A 26,052-nucleotide genomic window follows, 5' to 3' on the forward strand; every position below is an offset into this window, starting at 1 on the left:
CGCCTCTGTCACCACCGGCTGCTGAACTCACAACAGAAATGACAAGACCCGACATCCTTTCAAGCCTTAAAAAATTATAGTATATTTATGAGATCAGTCTACTTGAAACACGATTTCCCTTGAAGACTGCATTTCTCTTTTTCCCAGGCTTGCCTTGCCTCTCAGCAGCGCTGAGAAAGTAGATAAACAGTAATGTGATACCAACCGTGAACTGCGGGCTCTGTCGTCGCTGCTGTGTCTACAGACGGGAACAGAGGATTGGAGGAAGGGAGGAAACAGGAGGAACGGCATGCAAAAAAAGGGAAAATGGAAAAAAAATGGAACAGATAATATATGAGCAAGCTTTCAAAGAACATCGCGTGACAAGCAATAATAAATGAAAAGCAAAAAGCATTTGAAGTGAGTTGCACTGTTTTAAGACATGCCTTCAGCTCAAAGCTGCGAGCCAGTGAGGAAAACAGTCAATTCTTTGGTTCTGGGGGTCTTGCCGGGACACATCTACTTGCTAGTCAATAGTCAGGGGAACATGCAGAGTGAGGAGAAACACCAGTGCAAACTCTTAACGCATCAAGGCTCAGGACTGTGACAGAAGAGCCCAGTCGGAAGGCTGGCCGAACAATGGATTCATACATTCAAACATTGCCTTTGTTTTAAGCCAGCCCACGCGGGCACTCGGTTTCGTGCCTGCCAATTAGGCATCACCGTATCAATCACACTTTCAGGATCCTTGTGAGGCTGGTAGATCCCGGTAGACGAACACATGAGCTCAAGGTTTCCATCCTGTGTGTTATTCCAGCAGGGTTCAGCGGGAAAGTTCAGTTAACTGGGAGGCCACGGGAATGAACATATTAAAGGTTTCCGGGTAAGTTTCGGTACACACCCCGCCCCCCCTGCCGCCACGACCCACCACGGATCCATTCTTCACTCTGCAGTTCTTGCTGTCGTACAGCCTATGAGCAGAAGACGGTCAGGGAAATGGCCACGTCCACACCATTTGCCAAACGCCGCTTTTGATCATGTGACGTTCCACAAATTAAAGGACCCAGCTGTCCCCGTGTTCACAGTTCAGAAGCACAATAGTCGTGGTGAGCTGCCAGGAGCCCTGCCTTCACGGCGGCAGCACGAGACGGCACGTTCACTTTTTCGCTGCCAGACGCCCTTGCTGGGGAAGAGGATGTGGCCTGTCTCTTCTTCTATTTCCCATGCTGTTCGAGTTTCCTCCTCCTCCTGCTAGGCTTCAAACCAGGCCTGCTGTCCTGGCTCCTCTTCATAGGAAAACTGCTCAAGGGGCTCAAGAAATTTCCTTTTTATTTTTGGCTAGAGGGATAGTGGGATAAACGTCTAACAAAATGCACGATGACATTTTTTTCCAGTCTTTTTCTTTCTTTTTTTTTTTTTTTTTCTTAAACACCACTCCCATGGCCAACTCAATTCCAAAGTCAACCCATCTGGCCGCACTTCTGTGTTCAGCTCTATACCTCTCCAGTATGTTTCCTTCCACTATCCTCTTCTGGCCTGAAAAGGGCGGTGATACAGGCACAGCAGCTCATCATCTCTAGCTGGGGCGGTGTTCTTGGTTAAAACTGCAGGCAGTTACCTGTCCTTTTTTTTTTTTTCCTCTTTCTCTCATATAACGCAGCTACTTAAGCTGGTAATTATTTTTATGAATTCTAGAGACTCCAAAAGACTCTTCCAGACATGACACAGGCAATGTTTAAATGCACTGGGATGCCAACTTTTTTTTTTTTTTTTTTTTGGTCATATGAGCCTGGTGCTTCTAGTTTGCAAATTTGACCCATGAATTCACACCAGTGTTCCTCTTCAGTTGCATGCTTTCCTTGGGACCCTATACCATCAAAAACTTGCAGCCCTTCTAAGGAGCCAGAATTAACCAGCAGTCTGAGAAGCCACTGCAGCTTAATATAACTTATAGCTGAGTTTCCGAAGATTAGATGAAGGAAAGAAAGACATAAAATACACCGCATAAGAACACAATACTTACTTACAAGTCAAGTCTGTGTGCATAAAATAGCAGTAAAAAACAATACCAAGAATTGTACAGTTGAAACATCGCTATACCAGACTGTCATGATGCAGCTGACACATCTCCTTACTTGAAACATTCAAGTCAAGCTTTAGTTTGAGGTGTTTTCAATTTCAGGGGCAACATCAAATGCACATTTGTACAGAAACATTTATATGCAGGTTAATACATTTTATGGGTAGGCACTGGCTCCTTTCCAAAATTAAAAAAACAAAACAAAACAATAAACACTTTGGCTTATTTTTATAGCAGCATTTTCTCATACGCTTTATCTTTTAGCAGGTGAACAATTAGCATAGACTGAAAGAAAGGAGGTGGAGTAAATCCTAAAGGTTAGAGCCCTAAAAATCGTATCTCTGCATTAACCAGTGACTCCTCGATTTACTGTTTCCTACATCCCAACACTGTCCGCTTTATCACGAAATTAACCTGAGTGAACCTGGGCGTAGGCTTCTCTGTGGGTACTAGAAAATAAAGGAGAAAAGTCCACAGTGCAGCTTGCTTTCCCATTCTGGGGATGGGAAATCCATCAATTGCACCCAAACGGGGAGGAAAAAGGAATGCCGGGAGGGGGAAGAAACACCTTCGAGGACGGTTCAAAGCAAACACACGTTCACGTCAAACCACACAGTCACTGCGGCTGGAAATGGCAAAGTCATGGTCAGCAACGGAGCAGGAGAATAGAGCAGACACACAGGCTGGCCACAGAGTTCGAGCAAGGTTTGAGGGTGTGTCGGGGGGCGCACTGATTCTAATTCTCTGAGAGCACCTGGTGCGCTATGTGAACAGAGGCGGTTTCGAGTAAAGAATGAAAAAAAAAAAAAAGGAAAAAAACCCTCTTCTTCAGAAGTGACTTTGTGCTCCCTGCAGGAGAGCACTGTCGCAGAATCTAATTCTCCTTCATAATTGCATTATGACTTCGTGCAGAAACCACAGACACCCTGGCTCTGAAGCAAGTGTGGCTCCGTGAGGTAGGATTTATTAGGGGCATCTCCATCAGAAGGCTGCTGAGACGTGTGGGCTGGCCCCTGTGAATCAGCTTGTGGGGTCACTCTGTCGTCGGACAGCATTCTGAGGGTATGGGCAAAATGCGAGCGGTAACCTTCCAACGCACGTCAGCAATGCTGCGCTTCACTTGAAAAATGACAGCTCCTAATTGTCCCAACGAAGACTTCTTTAAACTTCATTTTGCCTTTAAGAAACTAATCTCTGAGCTAGGCCCCGGGGAAAAAGAGGTCACAAAGAGTTGAGTTGGGCTCTTGGTGGCATAGGGTTATGAACCTGAAAAGGCCTTGCTGAGCTTCTGTCCCTATTTTAATTTTAATTACAAGAAGGGCAAATGTATTGGACGCTTATTTTAAATGGTCAACAAACAACAACCAATCCCGTGGTTTTGCAAACCCACTAAGTGTGTACGGCCTTAACAGTCATTCTCTAGCTGCTTTATGAGTATAATCAAACAAGGTGGCCAAGGGCAGGCCCTGTGCTATTTGAAAGATGCGCATTTCACTAAATATTGACTTCTCGGTCCCCCAGCCATACACACAGTTTATGGCACCTTATCTTGAATAAATTAAACATCACCTATATTTCATGTGGCAGTGTAAGATACTTACAAAATGGAAAGGCTCTGACAATGTGTGAGATTAGAGACAGTAGCCATTTAACCAAGTAGCAAAAAAAAAAAAAAAAAAAAAAAAAAAAAAAATTGCTGCATGAGAGGCAGCTGGGCAATATTTAGTTGAAACAGTCATGTGTAAGCTCCACTGTGGCACATTCTAATCCTTTCATATGGATTCTCTCCAACTTAGAATTGTTCATTGAGTGTGACAGACTGGGGGTTTAAAACTAATCCATAAATTAGTCCATGGTCTCAAACACAACGGGTGCCATAAATGAAAATGAAAATCCTAGAACAAAATTAAATTCACAACCTTAAATACTTTCTCTTCTCCAATTGCTCTGTAGTCCTCCTGCGTTACAATGCACAGATTCCCTGCAAGACTGCATTTTGGGGTGTGTGTGTGAGTCGGGTATATGTTAAAAAATACACGGGGTAACAACCCAGAGAACCCAATCTGTTCAAAAGCAGAGTTTAATTGTAAAGAATTTAAATTTTCCCATTTTGATTGTCATAAGCTTAAATGAAAGCATACTAAGCAGTCCAGACATATTTAATACACTTTCCCCCAGTTTATTTTCTTAACTAAAGTCAATAAGGAGCCAATGGGTTTTCTTAATTGAATTCCCCTTCAGTTTGTGTTACAGGGCTGCTTTAAATCTAGACACTAGGGCAGGCAAAGAATTCCCCTGACAATTTTATTTTCATAGTTGTGTTCTGCTGGCCAATATATATTAAATATATGGTATTTTAAAAAATTCTTTTCTTTATTTATTTCTGACTTATTTGAAATCTATTGAAAGCAAAAATACGTGCTGGAAAATTAAACTTCGAAATTTATTTTCTACCGGATTCCTGGTCAATTTTCTTTCCAACTATGTTAGGCTTTAATTAAACTCCCATTTCTGAGGGCCGGGAGAAAGGGGACAGGAACACACTGGAAGCTACAAAGGTCCAGATAGGAGAGTCACGATAAAACTCTCTTCCTTCTTAAAGTCACCCTCCGCTCCTTCCATAGAACAGCTGGATGGGGAGTGGACTGGTTTTTTTGTTAAGCAATTTCAAGTTTTGTTCAGAATCGTTCACTACTGCTGCTATGCCCCTGAGATCTTTTCATTTGCAAACCAGATGTTCTGAAAATCATAGGATCTTGTACAGTGGTCTCCTCTCACAAGGAACAACTCCTCTGCCCTGGTGTGGGTGATGGCTAGGCAGGAGGGGCAGAGAGGGGGAAGGCACAGGTGAGGAGAGGGACGGAAGGGGCACTGCAAGGGAGGTGACGGTGCAGAGGGAAAGGGCTCTAGAAAGAGTCACTTCTAGTCTTCTCTGCTTACGTGCTGGAGGGCTGGTTCCTTCTAAGTCCTACCTTTCCAACCAAGACGGATCCAACCGTCACTTTCTAAGCCTGAGAAACCCATGTGTTTGAGGCTAGTTTTCTGCACTGTGGATAAATAATCTCTTGGATTATTTTTAAACAAGGAACATGAAAGTATGGAAATGATGATAGAAGCAATAGAAAAATAACCCTCAGTTCCTATCTCTCAGGCCTTTTTTTTTTAAAAGGCAGAATCAGGCGACCTTCATCATTAGAGTATTCTAACTGTTTTTATTCCCTCCTAAATCAGTGTGGGTCAAAAACTGGCTGGCTGGGCGCCTGGGTGGCTCAGCAGGTTAAGCATTCAACTTCGGCTCAGGTCGTAATCTCGTAGTTCATGGGTTCAAGCCCCGCGTTGGGCTCTTTGCTGACAGCTCTAATTCTGTGTCTCCCTCTTTCTCTGGCTCTCTCTCAAAAATAAATAAACATTAAAAAAATTAAAAGACAAAATTGGCTGGCTATGATGCTATTTGTAATATAGGCTTATACTTGCCAGCAAAATAAAAATCTACACACTGGAGACAGTATGAAAAAAAAATGGCCACGCAATTTTGGGGCAAAAACTTGACAAGATGGCTCATTACAAAGATGTCTCCTTCATATTTGGTAGCACCTAATAAGATTCTTATTTGGGCACCTAGATGGCTGAGTTGGTTATGCATCCGACTTCGGCTCGGGTCATGATCTCATGGCTCATGAGTTCGAGCCCCGCTTTGGGCTCTGGGCTGACAGCTGGCCTGGATCCTGCTTCGGAGTCTGTCACCCCCTCTCTCTCTGTCCCTCCCCCACTCTTGCTCTCTCTCTCTCTCTCTCTCTCTGTCTCTCTCTCAAAAATAAATAAACATTAAAAAAAAAAGATTCTTGTCACCACGCATCCTGGCCTATCAGTAACACTCAATACGCATTCAATAAATGAGGAGTGACAAACAGTCTTAATGGAGTAGATGCCAACTCTAGAAAAAAGGTAAGTTAGTAAACATTCTAGAATGAAAAGTGTGTATTTCCTAGCAATGGTGGTGTGATACATGCCTGGGACATAAATACACACAACGTACACACACACACTGAACACAGATGCTTGAAGTAAAGTTGGGCCTTGGTGCTTAATTTCTAAAATGCCACCCTATCTTATCCACATTCTACCCAGTCCCTGATGGCAGACGGAACTAATTGTCCTGTGATGCCCTCCTTGCTCCTCTGCCCATGCCACCGAGTCAGCCCTTACTGCATAGTACCTCCTGTAATTGACTTCTAGTGTGTACAACCTATTCCCAGTGCCATATTTTAAGGGGTTCAAGGAATTTTCTGTCTCCACAGGCACCAGCATGAAGCTGTCCATATTACGGGGGCTTGCTATTTGATGAATGAATGCCTAAAAGCAGCTAAGCGTATACCCCTCACACCACGCAAATATCACAGAGTGATATACATAACCCACATACCCCTAGCACAGAGTAGGAATCATTAAACCAAGACCCTGGAGAACAGCAGCGTTACATGAAGCAAGGCTCTCGACCGTAACTCTGTCTTAAGCACAGGTGTACTTCTTTCCTTTGTATGTAAGACGCCGAAAACATGTGCTATGGTGTTGGACTTCCCTCGCTTGGCATACTCTGAATTATGGCTGGACTCTCCTTTATTGTGATTGGATACACTTTACACACACAATGGCTGACGACATGAGACTATGAAAGCCTAAATAACGTGAGCCTGGGGTTGGGACCCACTTTCTCCAAGGTATACTGGGTTTTGAGTGCTTAGACACCCGTAAGAAAAACCTTGCTGTTTTCTTTTCCAAGAAACACAAAACACTTCATTGGATACATACTTTTAAAAAGAGAAATACTCATTTAGAGATGACCTATTTCATGCCTGTGAAAGGATTTCTAAATGTGTTTCAGGATTTGGCCCTATAGCTATTCATTTCTTATTCTAAAGTGATTTTAGTGTTTTAATTTATGACAGTCACATGTATAGTATGACCTGCATGTTGAACTCCCCCTGGGCCTGAATTTCCTACTTAAGCTGCTAAGGGTGTTTAAAACAGTGCTGAGTGCGGTCTAAGGTACATTCCTCGTTAAGCAACTAACTCCGGATGCAACTGGGCAGAGACAGTACAACATCCACATTATCTTGGGAGGGAAACACAAAATATTTTACTAAGTTGACTATAGGGAAAAGTTGGATCCAACTGTTGGACAGGAGCAAAATCTGTCACCCCAGAAATAGGTAATTCTACATACATCTCATACGCAAAGTCAACTAACTTCAAAGAAAATTCAAAACAAAATAAAATAAAACAAACCACCCCCCCACCTCAGTCCCCCAGTAGGGTGGTAGGTTTTTCTTTGATTTTAATTTAGGAGGGAAATCTGCATGAAGGACTCTGACCCTGGGTAATGGTCTGGCTGTCTCTGTATTTTAACAGAGGACTCCAGAGACAATTTAGATTATGCAGTTTGCTCTTCAATATTACAGCATATATCTTCATGAATTAAACTATGTGGGCAACTTGGCATGATATTAAAAAAAAAAAGGAAAAGAAAAAAAAAAGGAAGTGGGGGCTTACCAATAGCAACAGTTGAAACAGAAGTATATGGTCGGAATGTCAATGTGCATGGGATGGAAGAGATAGGGAAGAAACTCAGGGCAAACCACAAGGAGACTCCGGATGGCTCCCATTTCAGTTGGGTCCCTCTAATGGTTTTTTATTTAGAAAGGGATTCTAATGATACTAAAGGCCTAATAGTTGTAAGGCTGCAACAAGGTCAATGTGGCAAGTTGACATCAAATATTCCTTTCAGGACTCTAGAGCCTTCAAAAAGTCCTCCCGAGAGAAAGCTACCGCTAGATGTGAGCCTTCACACAAAGGTCAGGAGACCGACTCCACACAGAATGCACGGGACAGAGACGCCCAGCTCTTCCCCCTCCACCACCCCGCCAGGTCTAGGACTCTAGGTGGCACCAGCACATCGGATTGGGCTCACAATTTCTTGCTTTCAAGGGTCCCCAGGATGAAGCTTTAATGTGCTTCTGAGGGAGTCGGGCGACTGGAGGACTCAGTGGCAGTCTGCCTCCCTGACAAGGGGAGCAATTCGATATCCTGCTTATGGAAGGTACAAAGTAACACAGAACACTTCCTTTCAGAGAAATCAGAAATCAACTATGCCCTTCGAGTTTAAAAATATTTTTCTATTGCATTCGTACATTTTCTTGTAATGAAACTCTGACCTGGGCAATGGGTTTCAATTATCGCATCTGAGTGGGAGGAAAGAAATGGATGGCTGTGGGCTGCCTCTTTCTCTCTCTCTCTCTTTCTTTCTCTTTCTTTCTTTTCTTTCTTTCCTTCCTTCCTTCCTTCCTTCCTTCCTTCCTTCCTTCCTTCCTTCCTTCCTTCCTTTCTTTCTCAGGCTTTATGTATGTTCCTGTCACTGGATTTAGCTGTTGCAGCTTTTAAGGCTAACGGGGGCTGTAATGCAGCAAACAGTGCAAGAGAGAAGAGTGCAAATTAATTTAGCTATCCATTTGTCAAGATCCAGTCTGGAAGATTTTTTAGGAACCAATCTTAATCTCAGGGATAGCCTGGACCTTTAAAATGGGACACACAACCATTCAGCTCCATAACCTTTAGTCTGTTTGAAGTAAGGAGCAAATGTTAAATTCCACAAGTGTACTTTCTGGGCAAGATAAATATATGTAACACTGCTTGTTAAGACGCAGGAAGCCCATACGATCACATCCGTTAAGGCAACGGATTCTACAATGCTGTACGAGTGGCAATTTTACTTTATTCTTGGGTATGCCAGCAAGAATCTGGGTGCTCATTACCACAGATGCCTTTTGTGTGTAGAGAGGGTTCAAACGCTAACGTTGAAAGGCTAAGGCACATCTACGAGATCATCATGCATCACGGGGAGACCCGAGGCCGGGAGCAGAGAGAGACAGAAGCAAAGACAAGCCCGTATGTAAAGGCAATTTCTATATGGACAGAAATGCAGCATTGTTTGTTTTTAAAATTTCCTCTTGACCAGAGTCTCTGTGGTTGGAACAGTGATCACAGAGAGTTGCAGCTGTTGAAAGACACAAGATTAGCTTTACTCTGGGGTGAAAAATTAAAGCTGTGAGTGGGGGGGCGGGGTAGTTCAGGGGCGCTAAGAAAGGTCTTAAAAAACAAAACAAAAACAAACCCAAAACCCAAACCAGCCTAAGCTAGCGAGAGGCTAGCCACAAATGAAAAGCATTGTTCCATGTAATGGAGAAATGGGGTATTTCTGCAGAGTGAGTAAGACCTCCACTGCCTTGCAATACAGACCTGGCTAGCCACCTAGACGGAACCTTCTACAACAACGAGAGGTAATAAGGGCTGACTGATCCCTGGGCCCCTTCTGCAAAGATGAACAGGCTAGTTGCAAAGGACAGTGGTGGGTGGAGGTGTAATTCACACGGACATCCAAAGGGCCGTTCACGGGAAATTTCAAGGAAACCTGCCATTAAGAGCTCCGGCCCAATTCAGTTTACAACCTGGATAAGGGGCAAGAGATCACGAAAGGTAAAAACCTAGCTCCTGGGAAGTTGATAGCCTGGCTGACCTGGAACCAGTTAGGCAGGAGCAGCTTTGCTGTGTTTAGGAATGAGACAGAAAGTGGGAGGAGTCTATGCGCCATGTGACCAAGCGGCAGAAAGAAGGACGTGGAAGAAGGGAAACAAATAGACACTGAAGGGAATTTAGGAAGCAGCCTGGGTGGAGCGGAGTTTAGAGTTAGACACAAAAACCAATTGATGGATTTTCAGAAGATTTTAAGTGAAGTGCAGGCACTGATGTTTTCATAATTAACCTTCAGAAAAACCCTCGCTAGTGGCTTTTTTTTTAAGGTTCTCTTTGTCCCACTGTGAAGGTTAGAGAAAGTGAAGAAAATGAGATCAGGTGATCTATCGTCCTACTTCATGAACCTCCTCTTCCACGGAACACTCTGGATTTTTGTCACGCCTGTCTCACCGACTCCCACGAAAACCAAACACATCTCCAGAAAGTCAGTATCAAGGATGGCTGCCCGATCTCGGGTGGTAAAGAGGGCCTACACACAGAGAACGATGACTTCAACATTCAGTGGTTTAGAAGAAGTCCTGTGATACGACTGTATCCTGGGGCACGTGGCTCAGAGACCTGGCAGTGTCTGCGGATAATGGAATGAAGCGGGAAAGCTGTCTTCTAAAGAGGTTATTATTATTATTTTTTTCCTCGCAGAATAACTACCTTTACGTGTTCTGGAGGAGGTACCTGTAAACAGTGGTTCGGGGAGTCCTTGCCTAAGGAAATCCTACACATCTAGTAGACGTGATGCAGCCATGACCTTTCCCAGCATAGCAGGCGGGAGAAGCATCAAGGCTCCCAGACGAGCCCCCTCAAGCAAGGAGGAGAGCCGCTGGGTATCAGAAAGGGATGCATCGCATACCCTCTCCCTTGGTGGTCGGCAGACACAGGAGACAGTGAAACGCATTTTGGAGAGTTTCAGACAGTCCACCAAGATAAAGCCACAGAGTTACAGCAGCTGTGGCCGCCTCTTCCGCCCCTCCAACAGTTAACGGAGGGCAGCAAGGGGTACGTGGGTGCCCGGCACGGAGAAGACAGTGACTCCCCTCTGACCTCCTGACCCAGGCAACACAAACAGGTAGTAACACTGTCAGCAGATACTGTCTGGGGCAGGAAGGAGGGCGATGCATTTAGGAACACAGCCCGCAGGGGCATGCTAAAGGGTGTGTATTTTCTTTCGTACGAACGAACGATGGAATGAAGACAAGGAGAAGATCCAAAGCCAGAATACTTACCATTTCATCAACCATGGCTACGCCTAAGCTACCGGCATGTTCTCTAATAGCCAGGCTGCTATGTTCCCTAGCGTTTTGCTTTGAACGGGGATGCTGGAAAAGAGAATTCTCTTAGGCACAAGCTGCAAAATATGTCATCTACTGTTAAAGGCCTGGATGTTGAAGATTTTCTGAGGTCCTTAGGAGTCAACGTAAGAATAAAGTCTCTAACGCCTCTGAAGTCCCAAAATAAAGGAACGGTTAAATTCCGAGGATTCAAAGGGAACTGTTAGCCTTCTTTGCATACATACCAGAAAGACAATATACATTCAGGACATTTCCAGTGGTAATGAAGGTACCGTACCTGTGATGATGGTAAGGATGGTGGTGGTGGTGGTGGTGGTGGTGGTGGTGGTGGTGGTGGGAGGGAGAGTTGTGGGGGGATCTGGATAAAAAAAAAAAAGGAAAATCAAACCCACAGTGCTGAACACAACAATGATCAGTAATGACAAAACGAAGGCATGAGGACACTGAGATGTTTGTCTGATGACTTCCCCCTCTGCGGCCAAAAGCCTCCCTTCCCCGCCTTCCCCCAAAGAGTTGTGTCCTGTAATCCTAACCCAAAACCTTAAATGGAAAAACTAAGACAAGAAGAAAAGAGATTTGCATTAATGAAGCGAACTAGGGATGAGGAGATGTGAAGGAGAGAAGGGAGGAGAAGTCAAACCAGGACACCCCCACCCCAGTCTGATTTCAAAGGTGAGCTTAAGCCAGCCCCGCCCCCGAGAGGGTACAGCGACTGTCATTTCGTTTTATACTTTCGCAGATGGGAGAAAGGAGGAGGGGTGGTGCCGTTCTAAAGGGCTCCCATCGGCCAAGGATGAGCGTGTTCCCGCTCCCCTGCTCTCCATGACGGCTAACTTCATTATTCCCCATCAATACATCCCAGCAGGAAGGAACACTACTTCTATACACTTGTAATAAATACAAAGAAGACAGAATGTCACCGCTAAATATCAAGTTCCAGGCATGTGAGATTTTACCGAGATTTTATTTTTTAAAAGTCAATAAATTTTACAACTTATAAATATTAATACGTTAGTTGCCTTTGCTCCCGTTGAAAGCCTGACCTAAAGCGGAAGGTGGCGATAAAACCAAAAGACCGTCTTCCATCTTGTAAACAAGGGAACGAGGTATAAACGAGGCTTGACCCTCAGAGCCAGGAATCCCATAGGGGCTCCTCTGTCAGATGTTTGCTACACTGTATATTCTTGTATCAGCTCAAAAATTATTTGGGGGACAGGGGAAGGGCAAATATGAAAGAGAAAAAAGAAAATCCTAAGCACAAATGATCAAACTGAATGTGTTAAATTGTCAGCAAGACTTTGAACTAAGCAATCATTCTGCGATAATAGCGCATAAGACTATTTGAAGGCTTTTGATTTTAAATTTTATCTAAAGCACGTCAACTTTTTCTCCCTGACACATCTGGTGTCCTTTTATCTCCAAGAGAGCTCTCAGATTGTCTAATTAATACATCAAAACTTTAATTATATACTGCACCTTTATTGGCTTTGCTACAACTTCCTGAAAGTTTGTGAAAACACCATCTTGGTGCCTGGTTGTAAGGTCTGCTTAAAATGATTCCTACTACTGATCAATAATCTGGGGTTTTAATTTTCCTCGCCAACTTCTCTCACGCACGCGCAATGTATGAATGTGTGAGGGAGGACTCAGCAGCAAAGTGCTCTGTTCTATGGGAGACTTTGCTCATTTAAGGTGGGGACACGGGCAGTGTAAAAGCAGCCTCACCCACGAGTCCAAAAAGGAATTCATTAAAAAATAAATAATATCAAATCTCATCCTCCACCATGAAGCAGGCTGATGATTAAATTAGTGGTTTCAAACTACCCTTGTAGACAAACAGGCAGAATGTCGTCTTGCTCCTTGGACACTTTCTTATGGAGGCCCCAGGTAAGGAAGCATTCTGTGACCTAGCAGATCATTTGGACGCACCCACCCCTTGCTGTAGGCACTGGGACAGATACAGATGAGTGAGGTGCGCTGGCCCCCGAGCCGAGCTCTGAAGACATCCTGTGCCTTCTCCTACCCACCTCAACTGTACCCAGGGACGTGCCTGCTGCCCAGCATGGGGGCAGCTAATGCGCTTCTTCTGTTCTGGTTCAATTACAGTACTTATCACCTGACAAGGAACATCTGTACCCGAGAGACTTCCCCTGATACACTCTAATGCTATTTCTGTACCTACCTTTCTAAGTATTGGCACAGAACGTGTGATATCCACAATGCAATCAAAGGGGACCCGGGGGCCCGGTTTTGAAATATGATTTTGAAAATACGATTACGAACGAGGGGTGGGCCAGACTAACAAGGGCAGAGACTTCAGAAAAAAGGTCACGGGTCCCTTTCATTTTGTGAAAATCACACACTTCCAATTATTTTCATCACTACTGGGGTAACTGTTGTCCTTCACATCTGGCTCAAGTGACCCGTTAACAGCGAGAACCTCATTGCTCAGATCGTTTCTAGCAATAAGAGCAACGATAGGCCACTATTTAAGAAAATACCGAGTTGGAGCTAATGAGCTGTGTTTGACACATCGAGGCTAAAAGAACCAAACCAAATGGGACTCAGGCACTAACCACCTAGATTCTCCAAGTATAGAAGCTACTTCCAGAGAATTAAACATTTTAAAGGCACGTTAATGCTTAGTTCATAAGGTACTTTGAAAATTACCCTGGTAGTATGAGAAATCACCTTTGAAAAGAGGAGCTACTCGCAATCTTCCCAAATTGCTAGAACATTTTATTAATAGACTAGCAACACCTCAGGTTGGTAGTCTAGCCCGCCATGCCGAGCAGTGCTACTAGCTTAGACTGAGGGACGCAGGAGCATAACGTGCCCGGGAGGTGTGTGTGTGTGTGTGTGTGTGTGTGTGTGTGTGTATGTGCTCACCTAAACAGGTAGGTCGCTATGTTTCCTGGCTTTCAGAAACGCACTCTAGCCCAGAGAGTAAATTCTCAAAAACAGTCTTATGTTGGAGGGGAGCGTTCTACTGGGAAGCAGTGAGAATAAGAGGAACTACAAAGAAAGACACAAATGTCCCTGAAGACTTGGCAGTCGAAGTATCGTGGCTCTGAAACATAGTTAGCAACCCTGGGAACTTGGGCAGCTTATGTGATCTTTCTAAGCTTCATCTGCCATCTGTAAAATAGGATGAGGATCTTGTTACCTCCTGACGTTACTGTGGAGATTAGAGGTGGTCATGCACATGAAACAGTGGGACAAAGTGGGTGCTCGACAAATGCCAGCCAGAAGCTGGTATCCAAAATTATTCAACTATATCTGCAGTCCATGAAATCCACAAAATGTTCCTTATCTTGAGATGTGGGAACAGCAGGTACATTAAATCGGAATTGCTTTTCCAAATAACTTAGTCTTCTGAGTCCAGGAAGCAAACCATAGACCAGAGGGAAATTTGCCACTGGTTTTGCTCACTGTAAACCTGGGAGTGGCATCGGAGGGGACTTGCAGGAGGCTCAAACCCTCACGCAGAGAGAGCAGAAGGGGTGTGGAAGCAGAAGAGAGGGATATGCCTCCCACTCCCCTTTTGCACGAACAGACTCTGAACAGTCTGAGGACCAAGGTGGCTCCGTGGAACGTCAACTGAGAATAGGGCATGTGGCACCCCCTCGCACCTAAAGGAACAGCCATCCCCTCTCCTCGGCTGTCTTAACCCCTGGGCAGGACTGATGCCATTACAAGTGCGGACCACAGACAACACGGGTATAGTGTCCAAAAGAAAAGAAATCTCAGAAGTCAACAAATAAGGTGAGTGGATGTGATCCTGTAATTCTGCATTATGTTGAAAGAGAAAAACAAACAAACAAACAAAACCTCAAGTACAGGTTAAGGATTAAATTGCCACATCCGTGTTGATGTGTTATAAAGCATGCTTCTATGCCTTCAAAAGGAGTGACTCCTACTTTCTTCGTAAGGAAGGTGGCCAGGTTCTAGGACATAAAGGTATAAATATTCTGTGGGTATAGTTGTGTGCGTATAGGTGTAGATTCCCATATACTTACACTTGGATTATTTACCGTGCTAACATGGAGAAGGAAACATACACACATATCCATAGATTTATAATATACTGAAAATTTCATGCCTATGGTCACTCACTCCGGGTCATGTCAGTTCATGACTATGCTTCCCGGCATAAAACCAACCAAGAGACTTCAACTGGCCAGAAGAAACTCAATTTGCCATCTTAAGACTAGAGGAATGCAGTGCATTCCTCAACTAAGTTGAGAATATTCAACGTACACAAAATGGACAATAAGCTATAAATGTGAAAAAGTTTAAAATGCCTGCCACATAGATGTTCAATGAATATCTGCTGGGTTAGAGAACATAATTCATGATAATATGCTTTAATAATCCTGTAAAAAGATATTCAGAAAACAGACAAATTAAAAAAAAATGCATTCGTGTCTAAAGGAGTAGCTATTGGTGGTTTATGTAGCTACCAAGGACCTTATATATATATTTTTTCCCAAGTATTTACTGACTTGTGACATCTTCCGGAATGTAATAGCTTCATGCTGAAAACAGGATACCTGTGTTCATCAAAGCAGGAGAAAGCCTAGCTGAGGTTTCACAGGGAAATACCACTGGGAATAAACTTTCTGAGCTAAATAGCCATTAATTGGCAAGGCTGAATTTTGTAGTCATTATTTCTAACATCATCTCCATTGCTTGCGCCTGAGGACACAGCTTTCCTACTCAGCATGACCAGGGACTGTGATCTAGCAGGAAAGCCCCGCGATTAGAGGGGGAGAGAAGAAAAGTCACTTCCCTCCCAGGTGGAGACACTGGGCTCCACCTCAGGCCAGGCTTCTTTAAGTTCTTGAAGAAAACACACTGGCTTTCGGTTTTCAACTTGACCAAAAGCTCTGAGAGTGATCTGCAAGCAGCGGCTACATGTGAATGAGTCTGGTAGAAGGAGTGTTTTATCTTTGCACGTACCGTAAACATACAGCATATAATCCGAGTGAGCTTTCCCCACTATGTTGGAAGCTTCACAGCGGTATGTACCATTATCTGTTTTGTTTAGGTTATTGATGAACAGGTTGGGCCCGGACAGGACGGCGTGTTGAGGCATTTCGTCATCGACTCTAACCCAGGTCACCATCACAGGCCTGCAGAGGAGAGAGGAAGAAGACAGGTGGCTTTAACATCTCCCACCAAGATGTCTGCGTCGGCTTCTCACCCACGCATTGAATGAGTCACATGCAGGGTGACACGATTAGAGAGGGCCCTGCTGGACATATTTTCAGTTCACAGAATTACAGCTGTGAAGTCCTCCCCCCCAACAAAATCTGTTTGGAATATACTTTTTGGTCAACATTATCAGGTGTTGAAAAACCTTCAATAGGACCACAAGCTGGAGCCTCATTATTTCTGGTTCATCTTTAAAAATCAGCAAATAAACCAATGTGCCCTATTTTTATGTCCTGCTGTGTGGTTTCACACCAATTCAGACAGGACAGAGCTCACCCGTTGTTAATCATCTCATTAATTAGGGGGAAAAAATCAAATTCTTGGCTTGTGATACAACCATTAATCTGATGGTTACTAATATACCAAGACCCTTGCTTAGAAGCCAGTTGTGATCTTTAAATGGATTTGGAAGCATAAGAGACTCTTGAAAACTGAGAACAAACTGAGGGTTGATGGGGGGTGGGAGGGAGGGGAGGGTGGGTGACGGGTATCGAGGAGGGCACCTTTTGGGATGAGCACTGGGTGTTGCATGGAAACCAATTTGACAATAAACTTCATATATTGAAAAAAATAAAAAAATAAAAAAAATAAAAAAATGGATTTGGAGTTTTGCAAAAATAAACGGACTTTTTTTTTTTTTTTTTTTTTTTTTACATCTGAACGCTGCTTTCTTTTGTCCTCTGCAATCACTTCCTTTCTCCGTTACCCTTGCTCATAACCTGCCTCCTTCAACCCAGTCCACCTTTTCTGTGTGTTCCTTGGCAAAATGCCTTGCTTTGCTGGCTCTCCCCACACACTGTTACCCTCCCGCTCTGGGTGCACTGGCAGGCCCTGTGGCTCAAGGGTGAGGCTTCTGGGTCAGTCACTGAGGGGCACATCTCCACATGGGCTCCTTATGGCACTTTTTCAGAGGCATGTTGTACCATGTTTGGGGGGCCTGGGTGGCTCAGCTGGTTAAGCTTCCGACTCAGTTCAGGTCATGATCTCATGGTTCATGAGTTCGAGCCCCTGCATTGGGCTCTGTGCTCTCAGTGTGTTGCCTGCTTTGGATCCTCTGTCTTTCTTTCTCTGCACCTTCCCCACACACTCTCTCTCTCAAAAAAATAAAAAAACATTAAAAAATAAGTAAATAAATTATCACATTTGTGTCCATCAGGGAAAAGCAAATTTCACAAGATGCTCCAGAGCCAAAACTGCACACGCAGAGCATCTTTCAAACTCACTGACTCTAAAACTCCCATTCTTCAAGACAGCTCCCTCAACCTCCTGTGAAATTGGGACCACAGGGAGGACTGTGCCTGAAACTTTCATTTTGTTTTTCTTTAAATTAAAAAAATAATAATGTTTATTTTTGAGAGAGCGAGCGAGCAGGGGAGGGGCAGAGAAAGAGGGAGATACAGTATCAGAAGCAGGCTCCAGGCTCTGAACTGTCAGCACAGAGCCTGACGCAGGGCTTGAACTCACAGACCTTGAGATCATGACCTCAGCCGAAGTCGGACGCTTAACCGACGAAGCCACCCAGGCGCCCCTGAAACTTTCATTTTAAAGGAAGGGCACTGGAGACATGAGAACAGAAGTACCTTCCTTTCGGTCCCTGCTGCTACCTCCACAAGCGGTGACATGACAAGACCCAAGCTTAATGATGAACCAACACTCAAGTTAGCCCTGTCAAGTAGCATTCCAATTTTCAAATGGGATGTGAAGTTACAATTTTTCTTTAATTACACATGGGCTTGTCATCACAACCCAGTAAATTATTTAAAAATTAGCACTGCATATGTCCCCCCCCTTGCAGGCAATGGAAAATGGGTCTGCCCGGCCATCACATCTAATGCCCTGCTGCTTGACAGCTGAAACAATCAGTGGGGGTAAGTGCTGAGAATATTCACAACATTTAATGGCAAGTTAAATTACCATTTTTATTGTATGCAATTTCTTGAGAAAATAAATAGGTAATATGCTGGAAGGGATAGCAGAGTAACGGGTGCTGGCTCAGACGACCACACACTCGTTCCGATTTGAGAAGAGGAACAGACAAACACCCTCTCTGGCATAAATGTCCTGAAGGAAACATGTAATTTACTGTCCCCATGGCACATTCAATTGAACGCAGTACCTTCTTCTGGGGGGAAAAATACAGAAACAAAATATAGGCTAGCAAAACCACCTCCGGTAAATGTGGTTAATGTGGCTGTATACAGTGGCAAAAGGCCTGTGAGAATTCTCTTTTTCTCCACCGGATTGTTTTGGAGGTAAGACAGGCCACGGACTAAGGCATAATCCAGTTTACAAAAAGAAAGATCTGAATCTTCTGCAGAGTTCAAAGGAGACAAAGACCTCTCTGCCAAAGCTTAAAGTGTTTCAGAGCAAGTAACTTTGAAACGGCAGAGGAAAAGTGAAACAGAGCCAGGACCACCTCCTATTTCCTAAAGGTCATCTTTAAAACCCCGAAGGGTTAGTAGAGACGGAAGTAGATTCTGGTCCACAGAGAGGGAAGCACAAAACAGGGAGGGTTGAAGCGGGAAGAGAGCGGACAGCAGCCAGCATCCCCCTGGTTCCCCTGTTCTCTTGTCATGGATCACTCCTTAGCCATCACGGGGACAGTGCTTTCCAGAGATCCTGGGGGAAGCTTTGGTAAGATGCTCAGAGCATGAGGACTGCGATCTTGATGTTGGTTAGCAAAACTCTGAGGGGGAAAAGAATCCTAGCACAGGGACAGCAGAGGGAGCTCAAAACAGAGTTTACTGTTGGGGACCACTCAGAGTTTGAGGGCTCCTAATCCCAACATTGACTCGTTCCAGCTCATGATTCCATGGATTGTTTTTTTCCCCTAAGAAACAGCTCAAATCAATCTTCACTCTCCTGGAAAGATGAGAGTCTCTCCTCTCCCCGGACGAAACTGAACGAGGTCTAAAGTGGCCCCACTGCGTGGCTGTGATGAGCTACTGTGGTCCCTCTCATTCGCTTGCATGCAGTTGGCAGGGAAGCAACTTCCTTGTACATTTCAGTCAAATAAGAGGGTTAGTACATTCTTTTACGCAATGGTGGGTAGTATGTTCCTTGAGAAAAGTTCTGGGACAATTCCTTACCAACAAAAATATTCCCATGAGTCACTTTTATTTGAGAGAAGGAGAAGCAAAATTAAAGGTAGGGCAAATTCATTTTCCAACGGCTGGCCCTAATCACAGCGGCTTAATTTAAGTCTGAAAACCGTCTTTCCAGCAGCTTAGACGTTAACACAGAAGGTAGCAGATATATCATTAGATTGTGGGCATGCTAAAAATTTATTAGGATTATTTTCTTGTGAGAGAAGATAGTTCTGGCAATCGTGTTGATGATAATAAAATAGAATTAGCTGTGATTTCAATCTTAGCTGGCATTTCATTTTTCTCCCAATCCTGACCATTAAGAACCAACCACAGATATTTATTCCCCCTTTCACTGAATATTCCTTATTTCATAAAACAAAACAAAACAAAACAAAAAAACCTTCCATCCTTTACAGCAGGAGACAGGTGACAGGCTGGTGAGTTGCAAATGCACATCTCCGTGTTGTGACATTTACTGCTCATGACCCTCTTGCCAACCTTGGCCTTCAGAACTTACTGGGGCTTCCCGATGGCTTCACATGTTAACTCGAGCGCATCCCCTTCCCGGGTTAGGCCTTGTAGAGGATAAGTCATCTGAATATGCACTTGAGGCTTATCTGTGTGACAACAACACAAAGTATAATGTTTAGCAAATGGTATCAGGCAAAAAATCAGACTTGCAAGCCGCCACAAACCCCACACCACCAGCACTCGCTCTCTCCCCATCCTCATGCCTTCACGAACATCCTCCTAATTAGTTAGTAATCCTGGCATTTGCTCAAATTAAATTGACTAATAACTCTAAGGAATGAACCGTGAGTAGATAAGAGATTCATAAGCCAACCGCGCCACATCAAACGTTTCCTGTGAAATACATTTTGTTACATTGAAGTTTATCTCCAAACTCACTCAAGCTAAAGGAAACTCATTTGCCTTCATGCTGAGGTGAAGCCACAGATATTTGTGGTGCTCAGAATTGATACATTTTATCATATATCACATATTACTATGTGACAATATGTTGTGACAATGCATATTAATGAGTTTGCCTCTTCTATGCTCTTGATTTCAAATGGGAAAGGCAAAACTTCTGAATTCCACTCCAATGCCCTTAAGAATGAAGAACTGGGATGTTCTGGTGGTCCCAGTGAAACTCTTTGATGTCTCAATGTATACATGTGAGAAGGAAGGAAACGGACAGGTGCTGAGAGTCTACTATGGTGGGAACCATCAGTGGTGGTAGAATAAGCCAGTTTTAGGGATGAGAACACTGGTACCCAGAGGATGAAGAGGCTAGACCAGGGTCCTAGGGATGACTTAACGAGAGACAGCCCTGCGAATGTTGGGATTGCTGGTTCAAAACTACATTTCCCAATGGCCATCCAAAATTAAAACCAAGTATAGCATCGTAAGGCAGTCAAGGACTCCAGTAAGTGACACAAGTATTCTTATATCGATTAGCTACTGAAAAACTGTGTTTGGACTTTGTAGGGGTATGGGTAGGAGCCATGAATGACGGGAGCTGTGGGGCAAAGGGAGGGAACCAAAAGGGGTTGGGATTAACTTAGATATATTACACAGATATATTTACCAACAAAACCTGAATGGAATCGGGAGGCTTTTTTTGTTTGTTTGTTTTTGTTTTTTTCTGTGCTGAACTAACAAGCTATTAATCCCTAAATCAGTTTTCTCATTTAATTCTGTGGCTTTGTAAATGTATATTTTTGGAAATGTACCCAAGAGTAATAAATGTGAGAGGGCAAGACATCACTTGGCTGAAAGGTCAAAACAATTTCCATAACTTTACTTTCTCAGACAATCATACCACCTAAACAACAGCTCCTTGGCCTTTTACAAGCAGTGCTTAGCTCATTAACATTCATCCTATGGACTGAGAGAGAAATCAGAAATATGGCAGGGCTCAACTGATCTGGGCCCATATGCAGCTAACAAAGCTGCACGAGGGAGTCCTCTCTGGGGTGGTTGCTTTCCAGACGCATTTGTACAGTCTCGTTCCCATCACAGATCTTTCTCTTATGTCTCTGGAACCCATGTGGCATTGCAAACCTTTTAAGAGAGGCTTCTTGTATACCACTGCGCCCTGCACGCCATGAAGCTGCTCTCTGGGAAGCTAAGTCACCTGCCAGAGGATAGAAGTTAGCAGCCCCCAAAGCTCCAGCGGACCCTTGCAAGTAACACGGCTCTATCCTTGGACTTGTTGGCAAAGGGGATGTTTGGGAGCAAAATGGTGTGGAGGTTTCTGGGGTACTGGTGACTGGGTTGGGAAAGCAGTCACTCGAGAAAGGCAGAAATACTCAGGATAAACAGGATGACCTTGAATGGGGACTGGCTGCTGGGCAAAGGCAAGAGCTCCTGGGCACCGTTCTACAGACTACAGCTTACACTAAATACAATTGGGTGACATATGTGGGCCTATTATTTTTGGTGGCATAACACATAAACACAGAGCTGGCTGGTGAAGTTTATTAAAAACACAAAATACAAAAACAAATAAATGAATAAATAAATAAATAAATAAATAAATAAATAAATAAAGGGGGAAACACAGACAGCTGAAGACCTGCTTCCTTATATTTCACATTCAGAAACAGCACCACTTAATGGGGTTCCTGGTTAGGAAACCTCTTGTCATTCTTCCCCAAGAAACATTCTGGGCAAGATTAAATTTAAAGCCCCAAATCTGGGGGCGCCTGGGTGGCTCAGTCGGTTAAGCATCCGACTTCGGCTCAGGTCGTGATCTCGAGGTCCGTGACTTTGAGCCTGCGTTGGGCTCTGGGCTGACAGCTCAGGGCCTGGAGCCTGTTTCAGATTCTGTGTCTTCCTCTCTCTCTGACCCTCCCCCGTTCATGCTCTGTCTCTCTCTGTCTCAAAACTAAATAAACTTAAAAAAAAAAAAAATTTAAAGCCCCAAATCTGGGCTGAAATGTAGCATTTGCTTATAGGTTAATCTCTGATCTATGGAAGGACTACATTTTCCATGCGCTGCTGACTCCCGCCCATTAATTAAGAAGCAGGATGCCTGCTGGCCTATATGGAAGGTTTTTTTGTTTTTTGTTTTTTGTTTTTTTCCCCTTGTGTAATTTACAAGCAAACAGAGAGGGTATGTTTTTCCGCACAGTGCGCCAAGGGTCTTATGTGCTCAACTTCCATTAATAATAAAGGGAGTGTTGAAAATCTAATGCAGTTTTGCCTCTTTTCAGTACCACTGACTTTTAGTTAAATGCTTTTTTATGTTATTACGGCTGTTTCCCAGTTGCCTACTACTCACAGAAATTAGGAAGAACAAGCTAAGGATTTACGATACCTGGAACTTATATATATTATATATATATACACTATGTACATATATATATATATATATATATATACTATGTACATATATATATACAGTATATATTTATATATATATATACATATATATAGTGTATATATATTTAAATAACATACTAAACCATAGAAAATACACCTTCAACTTTGATAACTGATTTTCCCAATTTACTCCTCAGGTTTCTTGGAGAAACATCTACCATCTACTTATGGGGACAGCTGCCACAGTTACCTTAACAGCTAGCTGAAAAGGTAAACATTTATCTTGTTTGTATTATACAGAAAAAATGTCGTCCTCTGTTGACACATGCAGTATTTATAGGCATATTATCTGACTGTGGGGCAGCTGAGCTACCTTCACACCCAGCCGACGAACCAAAGAGAGAGAGTCCCTGAGCCAAGCTCTGTGCCCTTCTTTTGCCCTGAAAGAGGAACTCAGGTGTGCTCAACAGTTGGACTGGAAACCCTGGGATTCCACTGGTACCTCTGGAACTCAGGGATGCTACATTTTCCCAGGAAGATCCAGACTATAAAGTGAGTATGTCAAAATACCGAACAATCCAGATGGCTGACTGACTAGCCCAAAGCTCATCATTTATACTTTAATTATGTTCATAAATCAAATGTTATAACCCACCAAACCTATTCTGAGACAGACCCAGACTCCAAGATTTATTTTTAAGTAATGAGGTAAGGCCAAGTACGTTTTCTGGGTGATCACTTTACGCCTCGGTTGGTGTTCTAAGGCACAAGGCTACCAGCCAGACGACACTTTCTGCCCAAGTGCAATAACTACCCAGAAACGTATCGCGCAGAATGGCCTAATGTCATTATAAAATGGAACTGCTATATAAAAATAAGAAAAATAGTTAGGTCTGTGCACTTATGGAACGTTAGAGTTATAGAGGTGGCATCACCAACAGCCAATCAATTAGGTCGAGTGATCTGAGGTTTTCCTAATACACTGTAATTTTTTAAAACCCTATAAAAGACATTTAGCAAGACTCTTACAGCAGGCAGGATTTGTTCATTAGTCAAAGTTGCACAGAGGGTTAAATACCAGGAGGCTTTAGGTCACACTACAGTAGCAACCAATTAAAAAAATAATATTAGAAAGACATTCCAATTTGATGAGGCTTTCTTTAAATGTGCTTTGCTCTCTCCATAAAGGGAAAAAAATATATAAAAGGAAACTCTTAAAGAGGTTAGAACGGCTTGCTGGCAGATTACAATTGATTTCATGCCAGTCTGACCTTGCACCACATTCTATGATCTTTCCAGAAGATGAAACTCGAGACTCTATAACCTGTATATCACTTTCTTATGTAAATGAAAAGCCATCGTCTCCTCTCTGTATCACAACACCAATGTATCGGGTTTCGAAATTTATTAATTAAAAAAAAAAAGGTACTCTGCAGTTTCCTTTTGCCTGGGAGGTCATCCTTCCCATGTACCAGTCAGGAGGAGAGCTGAGGCGGGAGGAAGACTCCCCTGATATCCCAGCACGAGACTTATTACCACGCGGGGCTCCCGACACTCTCTCCCGCTAGGAATTTCTACTTCAGGTGATGTGGGCATCCAATGTCCTTGGGCGCTCTGACTGCAACCAGATCCCAGGGCTTGGGTGTAAATTTGCTCCTGCAACTACATTCAGGATACAGGCCCCTCATGGCCCTTCCTTAGCTTTCGTCCAACATTCTGAATATCCATCAGAGAGGGACTGAGGATGCCTGTGGAGCAAATGCGGATGGTTCCAGGGCCTAGCAGGGAGAGCTCAAGGGCAGTGAGGGCCCAGATGTATCAGAAGTTTGGGTCACCACCTGCGTGTTCGGCTGGGGAAGCATCAACCCAAGAGTCTTTGTCAATCATGGAGGATTACCGCAGTTTGGAGGAGCACGGCGATGCAAAGATTAACCTGAGATTTGGTGAGTATTAGGGGTTTTTTGAGCTCAAGGCGAGACTCGGCCCGCAAGGTAGGGCTGCTTGGATGGCTGCAAGAGGGCGGCTTAGCACTGAAGGAAGACAGCTTCTGGTAGCGTGAGGTGATCGGGCCTGGTTAGGGAACAGTCACAGTGAGCTTTCAGAGGACCTCCGCATCTTGCAAAAGGTTTGCTTTCTAATGTCATGATATGTTCATGAATAATTTTCACTGCCATTTATTTTGTCTGTTTGCAAAAGGTGAAGGACCTCCCGCTGCTACATCTGTACTAGAATCGGGGCGCCGCAACTGTACCTGCGGAGGACAGAGCCATGGTTTGACAGAGTCAAACCTGGTGGGGGGTGGGACCGGAGAGCACGCGCCCCCCCCCCCGCCCCCCCCACCGCGGCAGGAATGCGGTTCCTTCCCCTCGCAACTTGCAAGTCGTTCTGTGGATACCGAAATTACTGTTTACCCAACAGAATCGAATTTTATTCGGCGACGTTTGCGACAGAAGGTGGTTTCCAGAGCTTGCGAAGCGGGCTGCACACTCGCACAGTACTCCTCCCCGTCTTGGAGAAATCTTTAAAATTTTGGAAGTGAACCCTGAGCAAGAAAAGTCTTCCAGCGTGATTTTCTCCCAAAGAAGGTCAGCTCCGTAAGAAGAAAAGTGTTCGTTCGCTCTTTTGTAACCCTGGTACCTAGTACGGTGCCAGTGCAGTAGGCATTCGATACTTGTTTACCAAGCTGATGGATGAATAAGAACGTGGAGAAATCTACCACGCAGCATGAACTCCTAGTCCAAGCCCTGCTACTCACTCAAAAGAGAAAATCAATGTGTGAATACATGTGAACCCTGTTACAAGATAAACTGGGCCCATTAAAATTTTTGAGGGCTTATGTGAGCATACGTTGATTCGAATAGGGCAACACCAAACTAAACATGCTCTAGCCACAGAGGCTAGGGAGGTTTTTTACAGAGAAGACAGGGAAACAAAGCAAAGGACATTATTTGATTGTTCGTGGCTTAAGCAGTTGCCTTATTTGGGGAAAGCCTAGTTAGCTGTTCCTGAACGGTTGTGGCTTCAGTTTCATTTCTTTGGAGTATGGGGACTTTGGCTCTAGTTTAGGGTTGACCCCATAGGCTACCCAAGGCATTAGAGCCACCCCAGTCTTGTTTAATCACTTCGACAGCCCTCAGCACAAATTATTATTGTATTATTCTTTCGAAGGTCAATCCAGCTCCCCAAATGTGAGACTCAGCTCAGGTGTTCTGATTTGCTGCCTCCATTTCACTACACATATATTTAGCATTTCTGGCATAGCTCAAGCTGGTATCTTAAGGGAAATCATAAAGGATGCTGTTTGACCACTGGCTTTAGATTTTCAGAGTTTTAACTCCACAACCATTTATCCTTCCCCAGAATCGAAATTTGACCTTGAGTTAAAAACCATTAGGAGTACACATTAGATGACTACTTTCACTGTGTAAGTGTTCGATGCCCACAAGCCCCAGGGACACGTCTTCCCCCAAATACGTCAGGTCAG

At 43.9% G+C, this 26,052-nt stretch overlaps 1 protein-coding gene across 5 annotated transcripts in view; it reads right to left on the reverse strand.

Moving 5' to 3' along the window:
* The window catches only part of CADM1 (cell adhesion molecule 1), a 329,180-nt gene that overhangs the window by 23,697 nt on the left and 279,431 nt on the right, over positions 1 to 26,052 (reverse strand). For 2 of the 5 annotated variants that reach the window (XM_042959428.1, XM_007080441.3), the window contains exons 6-9: positions 19,756 to 19,855; positions 15,895 to 16,067; positions 11,210 to 11,290; positions 206 to 238 (exon numbers count right to left, since the gene is read on the reverse strand). In XM_042959428.1, coding sequence (XP_042815362.1) covers positions 206 to 238; positions 11,210 to 11,290; positions 15,895 to 16,067; positions 19,756 to 19,855 — 387 coding nt within the window. The remainder of the gene's footprint in view (positions 1 to 205; positions 239 to 11,209; positions 11,291 to 15,894; positions 16,068 to 19,755; positions 19,856 to 26,052) is intronic. The other 3 variants (XM_042959430.1, XM_042959429.1, XM_042959431.1) reach the window with 2 other exon arrangements.

Source organism: Panthera tigris, chromosome D1 (assembly GCF_018350195.1).
Source record: "Panthera tigris isolate Pti1 chromosome D1, P.tigris_Pti1_mat1.1, whole genome shotgun sequence".
NCBI classification, from domain to species: Eukaryota; Metazoa; Chordata; class Mammalia; order Carnivora; family Felidae; genus Panthera; species Panthera tigris.